Below are 12,004 nucleotides of genomic sequence, written 5' to 3' on the forward strand. Positions count from 1 at the left end.
GCACGTAGTACCCAAGTATTGTAAATGCGGTTTATTTTCTTAGCCAAAATATTTATTGGTCACAAGTAGGCTTCCATTCACACTGCAATGAAGTTACTATGAAAATCCCCTAGCAATCAGTAGCAACTTACTAAGAATCACTGATGCACAGAGTTATATTTTTCTATAATATGCAAGGTTTGCACGCATATCTAGCTTTAAGGAAAAAATTAAATGAGCAAATTGGGAATTTTGAGTATATACTATTCATTGCTACCAATAATTATGTATTATAAGTGCAATACAACAGCAAAACAATAAGACTCCATCAGTTAAGATTTCACAGAGTAAACATTTGTCATCTCAGCAGAATCCATGCCATTCTGTTTTAATCACATGATTAGCTTGTTTTTTCTCAGTGTAAATTTCAATGGTTTCATGAACTAAACTCAGCTGTAATACGGAATTTTCTCTCCATCTAGACTTGGCAAAGGTGTTACCAATTACCGGGACTGTTAATTACTGAAACAGCACAGCATTATTGCTGTGTTTCGGGAGCAGCCTAGTTTCGGGAGCAGTTCGGAGGAGGAGGAGCAGTCTCTGGGTGAGTATAAAAACTCACTTTAACCCGGGGATCGGGGCCTAGTTTCGGGAGCAGTTCGGAGGAGGAGGAGCAGTCTCTGGGTGAGTATAAAAACCTAACTTTTTCTTTCTTCAAAAGTGACGTCAGAGGGAAGCTGTGATCTGATTGGTTGATAGCAAATCTGCCCCAAATTTAAAAAAAACACAGCTAAACTCATAAACTTAAATTAAACTAATTAATTAATTAGAGATGGCTGGTCAGGTGATGTGCTTGAGCTGCTTGATGTGGGAGCTGGCAGATCCCATTGCGAGCAACAGCGACCACATCTGCAGTAAGTGTTGGCTGCTTGAAAAACTCCGGCTCAGAGTTGATGAGCTGGAGTCTGAGCTTCAAACACTGAGGCACATCCGGGAGGGGGAGACTTACCTGGACACTGTGTTTCAGGAGGCAGTCACACCTGTCAGAGTAAATAGTTTAAATCCTGCCAGTGGCCAGGGACAGCAGGGTGTGACTGCAAGTCAGGCAGGTAAAGGGAACCAGCAGTCAGGAACTCAGGAGCCTCAGCCCTTGACCCTGTCCAACAGGTACGAGGCACTTGCTCCCTGTGTGGATGGCAAACAGGGCTGCAGGAAGGATGAGTCAGCTGACCAAGGCACCATGGTTCAGCAGGCCATTCAAGGGGAGGAAGTAAATAGGCAAGTTGTAGTTGTAGGGGATTCTATTATCAGGGGGATAGATAGGATCCTTTGTGAGCAGGATAGAGTGTCCCGCATGGTATGTTGCCTGCCCGGTGCTAGGGTGCGGGACATCTCTGACCGGCTTGAAAGGATACTGGAGAGGGAGGGGGAGGATCCAGTTGTTGTGGTCCATGTTGGTACCAACAACATAGGCAAGTCTAGGAAAGAGGACCTGTTTAGAGATTATAAAGAGCTAGGATTCAAATTAAAAAACAGGTCCTCAAGGGTCATAATCTCCGGATTACTGCCCGAGCCACGTGCAAATTGGCATAGGGAGGCAAGAATAAGGGAAGTTAACACGTGGCTGAAAGAGTGGTGTGGGAAAGAAGGGTTCTTTTTCATGGGACACTGGCATCAGTTTTGGGGCAGGGGGGACCTATACCGTTGGGATGGTCTCCACCTGGACCGAGCTGGGATCAGTGTTCTGGCGAAGAGAGTAAATGGGGTGGTCAATAGGACTTTAAACTAGAGATTGGGGGGGAAGGGAAAGTCAGGGAACCAAGAGGTGAAGGAATCAGTGGGAAGCGTAGCTGCTTAGGATTACAAAAAATCACGAAAAGACAGCACTCAGGAGAGGTTACGATAGTCCCCATCTCACAAAATATGACACAGTGTCTGGAAAGGCTCAGTAGACCAAGGTCCACCACACTACGAAAACAAAAAGGGACGGTCAATAGGGAATTAAAGGTGCTATATTTAAATGCCCGCAGTGTCCGGAACAAGATAGATGAGCTTGTGGCCCAGATTGTGACTGGCAGGTATGATGTGGTAGGCATCACAGAGACGTGGTTGCAGGGGGTTCAGGACTGGCAGTTAAACATCCAGGGATTCACAACCTATCGAAAAGACAGAGGGGTGGGTAGAGGGGGCGGGGTTGCCTTGTTAATTAGAAATGAAATTAAATCAATAGCACTAAACGACATAGGGTCAGACGATGTGGAGTCTGTGTGGGTAGAGTTGAGGAACCACAAAGGCAAAAAAACCATAATGGGAGTTATGTACAGGCCTCCTGACAGTGGTCAGGACCAGGGGCACAAAATGCACCACGAAATAGAAAGGGCATGTCAGAAAGGCAAGGTCACAGTGATCATGGGGGATTTCAATATGCAGGTGGACTGGGTAAATAATGTTGCCAGTGGACCCAAAGAAAGGGAATTCATTGAATGTTTACAGGATGGCTTTTTGGAACAGCTTGTGATGGAGCCCACGAGGGAACAGGCTATTCTGGACTTAGTGTTATGTAATGAGCCAGACGTGATAAAAGATCTTAAAGTAAGGGAACACTTAGGAAGCAGTGATCATAATATGGTAGAATTCAGTCTGCAATTTGAAAGAAGGAAGGCAGAATCAGATGTGAAGGTTCTACAGTTAAATAAAGGTAATTACAGGCGCATGAGGGAGGAACTGACAAAAATCGACTGGAAGCAGAGCCTAATGGGAAAGACAGTAGAACAGCAATGGCAGGAGTTTCTGGGAGTAATTGAGGACACAGTGCAGAGGTTCATCCCAAACAAAAGAAAGGTTATCAGAGGGGGGATTAGGCAGCCATGGCTGACAAAGGAAGTCAGGGAATGCATCAAGGCAAAAGAGAGAGCCTATAATGTGGCAAAGAGTAGTGGGAAGTCAGAAGATTGGGAAGGCTATAAAAACAAACAGAGGATAACAAAGAGAGAAATAAGGAAGGAGAGGATCAAATATGAAGGTAGGCTAGCCAGTAACATTAGGAATGATAGTAAAAGTTTCTTTAAATACATTAAAAACAAACGGGAGGCAAAAGTAGACATTGGGCCGCTCCAAAATGACGCTGGTAATCTAGTGATGGGAGACAAGGAAATAGCTGAGGAACTTAATAAGTACTTTGCGTCAGTCTTCACAGTAGAAGACATGAGTAATATCCCAACAATTCAGGAAAGTCAGGGGGCAGAGTTGAATATGGTTGCCATCACAAAGGAGAAAGTGCTAGAGAAACTAAAAGGTCTGAAAATTGATAAATCTCCGGGCCCAGATGGGCTACATCCTAGAGTTCTAAAGGAGATAGCTGAAGAAATAGTGGAGGCGTTAGTTATGATCTTTCAAAAGTCACTGGAGTCAGGGAAAGTCCCAGAGGATTGGAAAATCGCTGTTGTAACCCCACTGTTCAAGAAGGGAACAAGAAAAAAGATGGAAAATTATAGGCCAATTAGCCTAACCTCAGTTGTTGGCAAAATTCTAGAATCCATCGTTAAGGATGAGATTTCTAAATTCTTGGAAGTGCAGGGTCGGATTAAGACAAGTCAGCATGGATTTAGTAAGGGGAGGTCGTGCCTGACAAACCTGTTAGAGTTCTTTGAAGAGATAACAAATAGGTTAGACCAAGGAGAGCCAATGGATGTTATCTATCTTGACTTCCAAAAGGCCTTTGACAAGGTGCCTCACGGGAGACTGCTGAGTAAAATAAGGGCCCATGGTATTCGAGGCAAGGTACTAACATGGATTGACGATTGGCTGTCAGACAGAAGGCAGAGAGTTGGGATAAAAGGTTCTTTCTCAGAATGGCAACCGGTGACAAGTGGTGTCCCGCAGGGTTCAGTGTTGGGGCCACAGCTGTTCTCTTTATATATTAACGATCTAGATGACGGGACTGGGAGCATTCTGGCCAAGTTTGCCGATGATACAAAGATAGGTGGAGGGGCAGGTAGTATTGAGGAGGTGGGGAGGCTGCAGAAAGATTTAGACAGTTTAGGAGAGTGGTCCAAGAAGTGGCTGATGAAATTCAACGTGGGCAAGTGCGAGGTCGTACACTTTGGAAAAAAGAATAGAGGCATGGACTATTTTCTAAACGGTGACAAAATTCATAATGCTAAAGTGCAAAGGGACTTGGGAGTCCTAGTCCAGGATTCTCTAAAGGTAAACTTGCAGGTTGAGTCCGTAATTAAGAAAGCAAATGTAATGTTGTCATTTATCTCAAGAGGCTTGGAATACAAAAGCAGGGATGTACTTCTGAGGCTTTATAAAGCACTGGTTAGGCCCCATTTGGAGTACTGTGAGCAATTTTGGGCCCCACACCTCAGGAAGGACATACTGGCACTGGAGCGGGTCCAGCGGAGATTCACACGGATGATCCCAGGAATGGTAGGCCTGACATATGATGAACGTCTGAGGATCGTGGGATTATATTCATTGGAGTTTAGGAGGTTGAGGGGAGATCTGATAGAAACTTACAAGATAATGAACGGCTTAGATAGGATGGACGTAGGGAAGTTGTTTCCATTAACAGGGGAGACTAGGACGCGGGGGCACAGCCTTAGAATAAAAGGGAGTCACTTTAGAACAGAGATGAGGAGAAATTTCTTCAGCCAGAGAGTGGTGGGTCTGTGGAATTCATTGCCACAGAGGGCTGTGGAGGCCGAGACGTTGAGCGTCTTCAAGACAGAAATTGATAAATTCTTGATTTCTCGAGGAATTAAGGGCTATGGGGAGATAGCGGGTAAATGGAGTTGAAATCAACCATGATTGAATGGTGGAGTGGACTCGATGGGCCGAATGGCCTTACTTCCGCTCCTATGTCTTATGGTCTTATGGTCTTATTATGATGATTTTGCAATTAACATAACTGATTTAATCAGATTGTGACAGTTTTTACTTAACGACCTGCTTAACTTGGAATAATTGATAAATCGATTAGACTGTTGTCAAACTTACCTCAGGGTTGCGGAGTGGGTTTAAATTACTGTTAAAACAATGCGGTCTGCAACCAATTAATTCAGCAACTGACACATTTATAAAACTGACTTCACTGTAATTTGATGAATTGTACACAAGAGGGAGAGAATGCATTGTCTTTCAGTTTTTTTCAATCTTACATTCATTATTTTTTATACTCACAGTAATCATGGCAACGACCAACCTAATACCTGATAGAAAAAGCCATGATGTGGAGTTGCCAGCGTTGGACTGGGGTAGGCACAGTAAGTAGACTCACAACACCAAGTTAAAGTCCAACAGGTTTACTTGGTAGCACGAGCTTCCGGAGCGCTGTTCCTTCATCAGGTGATGAACCACTCACCTGATGAAGAGGCAGTGCTCCGAAAGCTCGTACTACCAAATAAACCTGTTGGACTTTAACCTGGTGTTGTGAGACTACTTACTGAAAGAAAAAGACTTAAGGGCCTGAACTTAAAAAGCGATATGCGTGCAGGAACAGCGGGACCTGAAGCAGCCACATTTCATTGTCCCACCTGAACTCAATTATCCATCATGATATTATAGTGCCTGACTACTTAAATGGCAGCCAGTGTGAAACACGACCTGTTTGGGTCAGCAGGTGGGCATGTGGCCCAGCGCCAAGTTTAAAGGCAGCTATCGGAGGTTGCTGAAGACAACAGAAGAGGCAGAGAGAGGTCTGCATCATGGTGGCTGCAGCATCAGGAAGAATTGTAGGGAGGTGGGCACTTCCGGTAGGCAGCAAGCCCCCGTTCTTTCGACACGAGTCTGCACAGCCTTGTGGAGGCAATGACAGCCAGGAGGGACATCATCATTGTGAGCGATGGAAGGAGGCCACCCCAAGAAGGCCTGGGCGGAGGTGGCAGCTGAGATCGGCGGGCATGTTCTGGTCTGGCACACATGAATACAGCGGGACGGTTCAATGATCTTCTGTGCTAGGCAAGGTGAGTTCTGAGTTGGGATTGTCCAGTGTGGGGGATTGAGGAAAGGTGCCCGTCCACAAGTGCACTCAAACGTGAGAGAATCTGCGAGTCTCAGAACACGCCTCTGCCCGTGTGCGGTTAAGGCTGCAGAGAAAACCTGAAGCCCTGAGTCCATCAAAGGGTAAGGTGTCCAAAGGGGTGGGAACGTCCACATGCCTGAAGGTGGGTGGATGGGGCAGCATGGTATGGTGCTAGTGGTGGAGGGTTGAGTAATCAATGGAGCTCTGCACTTACTCACAGGAGAAACATAGCTGGGAGATCTGCCTAATCTGGCAATCCTTACCAGCCATGAGCTGGGAGCCCTGGGACTCGAGCGTGGGTGGGGAGGGAGTTACTGTTGCAGAGAGCTTGCTGTCTCTGAGGAAGGTAAAAGCCCAATGGGCTGAAGCGTGACAGGCTGAGAATGAAAATAATGTAGCGTCACCTCGTCCCTCATAAGGACTTCAGTGATGCATCAATCACAGCCATCATTGATACCATTCACACCGGGAGCATATCATGGTCATTAGTTCTGGGTGAAATGATGAATAGTTCTGACTGATTGTTTTCATCTCTCAGCCAGGGAGCAGACGACCTTCCATTAACATCAGAGCAGGCACTGATGGCAGTTCTCCCTGCAGCACACTCTCTCTCATTACTGAGCTCCAGTGCAGATACTGGCATGTCGGTGGGCAACAGTACGTCAGCTCAGTTGGCAGTGCATAGTGGTGAGGGCACATCACATTTATTTGGGCAGATGAGTGGAGGCAGGGGGTTCCAGGGAGCTGACAGTCGGGGGGGGGATTGCTGGAGACCAGGACCATGCGGAGTCCAAGAGTCTCAGTATGTAGGCAGTGTGGAAGTTGCCAGGATACCTTGCACAGAGCTTTAGAAACTGTGCTCACAACTACCTGAACATTCATAAAGTGAAATCCCTTCCTATTGACAAAGGTTTTTGGCTGGTTGACTGGTGCCTTGATGGCCGCATGTGTGCAATCAATGGCACCCTGGATGCGGGTGACCCTGCAATGGCAGCGAAGCCTCTGACTCACTCAGCATGGCTCATTTGGTCCTGAAATGGGTGAATGTTCTCACCTGCCTGAACAGAGCGTCAGTCACCAACTTGACACAGCTGTGTGCACCTGACTGCAAGCCTCCACAAACATCACCCACAGAGCCCTGAAAAGTTCCTGAGGCATAAACAGTGTGACAATAACCTTGAGAGCCACGGGTATTGGGTGTCCATTCACACAATTGGAGGCTCTCTCTCCAATACAATCACCTGGCAGATGGTTGTCCTGGCTTCCCTGGACAGCCAGAGCCTCCAGCGGTGGAGGTAGTTGGATCACTGCCTGTACACCCAGGCAGCTGGCTCCTGACATCTTCTGTGGGGAAGTGCTCCTTTCCCTCTCGACAGGCCCTGAGCACCATGTGCCTGCGTCTCTGCTCTGAGGTGACACCTGTGAGAATCTGGCTTCCTCTCTCTTTGTCCCCTGTGCTCCTCAGAGGAGGTGTTCCCTGTTGAGTAGAATATACCCATCTGCAGAGATGCAAATAGGGCTGACCCATGCATGGAGGTGCCAGAAGGACACAGAGCTCAGATGTCAGAGGATAGCTATGTCCTGAAAGGTCCATACTAGATATTCAGAAATACTCCAAACCAAATCCACATCTCATTCCCAAACCTACCAATTCAGCCTGTCTTTGCTCCAGCCTCTTTTATCCCATTCTTGGATGAGAAAACTGGGGAAATGGATTGGCTGCCTGCCTGTGTTGCCCATCCATTGACCTAAAAATCGCACAGGTAACATAATATTCAGGTCAGTTGTAGTTTTAATCCTCACAATGAGCTCCCTAATTGTTGGTGGGTGCGCAACTGATTCACACTTGCACCCACCCACCAAAATACCGCAAGAGTGTGCGATGATGCTAGGACGCATGCCTGACATCTTCACACACAATTTCATGTGCTTCTGGGTTGGGCGTGTGCCCGTCTGGGCAGCGTAAAATTTCTCCCTTGTATTTTATTTAGCATGTCTCAGAACTGTCACAAAGACCTTAATGCTGATCACTTTTTGAAGTGCAAGCTCTACTCCCCCTCCTTTGGGTACCATGTCCTCTTAGAGTATTGGTAACCGTGGATCACCACTAGATTGGTCCATGCTTATGCTTGGCAAAGTACTGCAATGGCTTCTGCAGTATGGCTGACCAGGAAGCTCTCCCACATTTACTGACTGCCATCGGGAGCACTGGAAGGATTTACAGGCTGATAATCTTCAGGTCCAGAAACCAGAACTTTGAGCCCAGAGGTAGGGATGCTACCGCTGCACAATCTAGACCTTGATTTGATTTGATTTATTTTGTCACATGTATTAACATACAGTGAAAAGTATTGTTTCTTGCACGCTATACAGACAAAGCATACCGTTCATAGAGAAAGAAACGAGAGAGTGCAGAATGTAATATTACAGTCATAGCAAGGGTGTAGAGAAGATCAACTTAATGCAAGGTAAGTCCATTCAAAAGTCTGACAGCAGCAGGGAAGAAGCTGTTCTTGAGTTGGTTGGTACGTGATCTAAGACTTTTGTATCTTTTTCCTGACAGAAGAAGGTGGAAAAGAGTATGTCCGGGGTGTGTGGGGTCCTTAATTATGCTGGCTGCTTTGCCGAGGTAGCAGGATGCGTAGACAGAATCAATGGATGGGAGGCTGGCTTGCGTGATGGATTGGGCTACATTCACGACCTTTCGTAGTTTCTTGCGGTCTTGGGCAGAGCAGGAGCCATACCAAGCTGTGATACAACCAGAAAGAATGCTTTCATGCAGCCTCTGTTCAGCAGGTAAACGTGGCAGCCAGCCTGCAAACAGTCAGACCCCTCCAACAACACTGACAAATCAATCTGCAAAAAACTTTGGAATTGGAGTTCTGGAGATAATTATGATAGTTTCTAATGATTTGATGGAATATACCGCAATTAATTACTTGGTACCAGACAGGTAGGAAATAAAGATACATTATTTGTTCAATAAAACATTTAACGTGCATGTTATGATGTTATCTATGTCAGTACAAACTAAGAAGTAATTGTGTCAGCACAATAAACAGTGAGGTTGCCTCAATTGAAACACTGAGGGTTTGGTTTGGTGTATTTTTGAGCACCTAATCTGAAGCATTCAGGACATGACTGTCATCTGACATCTTAGATTTGCATCCCTCTGGCACCTTTCGTGCACAGGGCAGAGTTGACAAGTCATTGTTCTTAAATCATAGCCTGATGGATTGCACTGTAAATTTCTCTGGCAAGATGGAAAGATTAAACATGAAAATCTATCTTTTCTGTTCATTCACGGGATGTGGGCATCACTGGCTGGGCCAGCATTTATTGCCCATCCCTAACTGCCCTCCATTTCAGAAAGCATTTGAGAGTCAACCACATTGCTGTGAATCTGGAGTCACATGTTGACCAGGCAAGGTAAGGACGGTAGATTTCCTTCCGCAATCTGGCAGAACTACATGGGGTTTTTACAACTCAACAATGGTTTCATGGTCCAGATTTTTACCGAATTCAAATCTTGCCTGCACCTTGATAGCGAGATACCTTGAGGAGGCCAGACATACTCCGATGGAGTCACCTCGACCCCTTTGAAGAACATCCAAATGGATTGCTCAAGAGTGACACTGGCAAGATCTGGGAACAGTTTAATCTCAGCTAGAAGGGAGATCTAAAAGAAAGGGAAGAAAAATATTAAAGTGGGAATAAAGGCCAGAATGCTCCTTTATTTGTTAAAATACATATATCTGGAGTATCCAGTCAAAAGCTGTAAAAACTGAAGTCCCTTGTGAAGAGACCTGGCTACAGTTTATCACGGAGCATTGTTGAGTGCTAAAACCACTGGCCAGTATGATGCACAAGTTTGAACCGTATCCTTCCATATTCTTAGAGATACAGCAGCAGCTCCTAGGCAGGCTGCCCTCTACCTCCAATAATTGTTACCGAACGTCAAGAAGTTTTCTTCTGTAGGCTGGGCCTCTGAAACTGCCACCTCCGTACTCCTCCGCAAAGTTTACCCTCGGGCCACTGGTCACTGCACTGCTCATGTGACTCGAGCGTCAGGGACCCGGGTTCGATTCCCGGCTTGGGTCACTGTCTGTATGGAGTTTGCACATTGTCCCCGTGTCTGCATGGGTTTCCTCCGGGTGCTCCGGTTTCCTCCCATAGTCCAAAGATGTGTGGGTTAGGTTGATTGGCCATGCTAAATTGACCCTAGTCAATAATCTCTAGGGGGATTAGCAGGGGAAATATGTGGTGTTATGGGGATAGGCTGGGATTGTTGTCAGTGCAGACTCAATGGGCCGAATGGCCTCCTTCTGTACTGTGGAGATTCTATGATGAATCACCTTGCACCTCCTCCTCCAGCTAAGTATCGAAGCCAATGGGGGGGCTGATTTCTGTATTGTTGATTGTGAGGAATGGAACAGTCTTGGTGCTTCTTCTGGCTGGCTGCTTCCCTTCCAGTCTTTCTTGTGGGTTCAAGTGATGGGAAGAGCCTGGAGGAACTGGAAAGGGACAAGGCTCAGAATGGCAGGAGAAAGGTTATCTAGCAACAGATAGCAGGCAGCACCAGGCTGGCTGTGTGTATGTCTCCAAAGAAAAAGGAAATGGTTATATTTAACAAAGTAGACAAGGGTAATTAAATTTGCTTCCAACTTTGCCATTCCATAACTCCAGATCTGTCTTCATCTAATAATGTGTGTAGATTCCTCCTCCATCTACGTGCTACAAGCTGGGCCTCTCCCCTTTTGTTGTGAGCCAGTCTGATCTGCAGTAAGAGTTGCAGTGAGTTAGTGCGGGATTCTTTTGCTGTTCTGCATGTTCATCTGGAGTACATGATGAGAGGGCAATGCAACAAGTTTGGGAAAATGCTAGGGAAGTGGCCATGTGCAACAAAATGCCTGCAGTAAGGAAAAAATTGCTAGGAGAATAAAAGGCCTTGCTGGTGGGACTAGGTGAAGGAAGCTTACTGCTTGCACTTAGTTTGCAGACATCAACAGCAAGCAAGTGTATGAATGTAACAAGAAAGAAAAATGGTCAGCTAATTTGCTGCAATTGAAGATGGGTGTAAAATGGAAGAAAAGAAGTTTGCAATGTTGCAGAGCAAAAACAGCTGAGGCAACGTCTAATGCAGAGAAATTGAGATAGTTGAGATAGCAAAACATCATTCTCATCCTTGCTGAACAAGAGTTGAACCCCTTGCAGCACTGAACCCACATCCTTGAGATGGCCCAGTATTTAATACTTATGCCTCTTCTATCCAGGTTTGCTTGCGAGTTTGTTCAGGAATTCCGGTACCATCTGAGCAGAAGTGAACTTCACCTCCTCCACTTGAATTTCCACTTGAACTTCAGAGATCTAGGGGGGAATTTTCCCGTCCTGCTTGCCATGGGAATCGTAGCGGGTGGGGGGGACCATGCAAAGGTCCATTGACCTCAGGAGGGATTTTCCAGTTTTGGGGCGAGCACGGTTAGAAAATCCCGCCCCTTATCTTTGACGTCCTCTGCTGCTGTGAACAACTCTCTGCACCAGCCACAACTTGCGCTGGGAGACATTTTAAGGGATGTGTTCATTCATCTTCTAAAGTTTGTGCCAGAATAAAATCTTACCCACCCCCACCACATTGGGCAGGCTGCCTGTGGTCACTGCAAATGCATGCGTGGCTCACCAATGAAGCCTAATCATCACCTGAAATCTTCCTGAGATCCAAATCTGCTCTCCTGTAAAAAACAATGGGAGGATCTATGTATATGAATTAATATTTATGCCTTTATTTTATTTTGTGAATGTAAACCCTCAAAGCCAAGCAACCTCCTCATTTGTTGAGTCTGCCACTTAATCTGTAGAGGAGACACTCTTTGGTAATGTGCAGCATTATTTGTATTCCTCCACAAGTGCACCCAGGATTTGAACTGAGGCAGCAGTGGTGGTGGCTGGTAGAACGGGGGCCCTGACTTGTCCTGAAACTGTTCAGCAAGGACCACTGTTGCC

The 12,004-nt window shown here is 46.1% G+C and overlaps 1 protein-coding gene across 1 annotated transcript in view; it reads right to left on the reverse strand.

The window, feature by feature from the left end:
* The window catches only part of LOC144506082 (suppressor of tumorigenicity 14 protein homolog), a 73,873-nt gene that overhangs the window by 42,161 nt on the left and 19,708 nt on the right, over positions 1 to 12,004 (reverse strand). Inside the window, exon 7 of the mRNA XM_078231899.1 lies at positions 9,560 to 9,683. Within this exon, the coding sequence (XP_078088025.1) occupies positions 9,560 to 9,683 (124 nt within the window). The remainder of the gene's footprint in view (positions 1 to 9,559; positions 9,684 to 12,004) is intronic.

The sequence above is a fragment of the Mustelus asterias genome, chromosome 17, assembly GCF_964213995.1.
Source record: "Mustelus asterias chromosome 17, sMusAst1.hap1.1, whole genome shotgun sequence".
Taxonomy (NCBI): domain Eukaryota; kingdom Metazoa; phylum Chordata; class Chondrichthyes; order Carcharhiniformes; family Triakidae; genus Mustelus; species Mustelus asterias.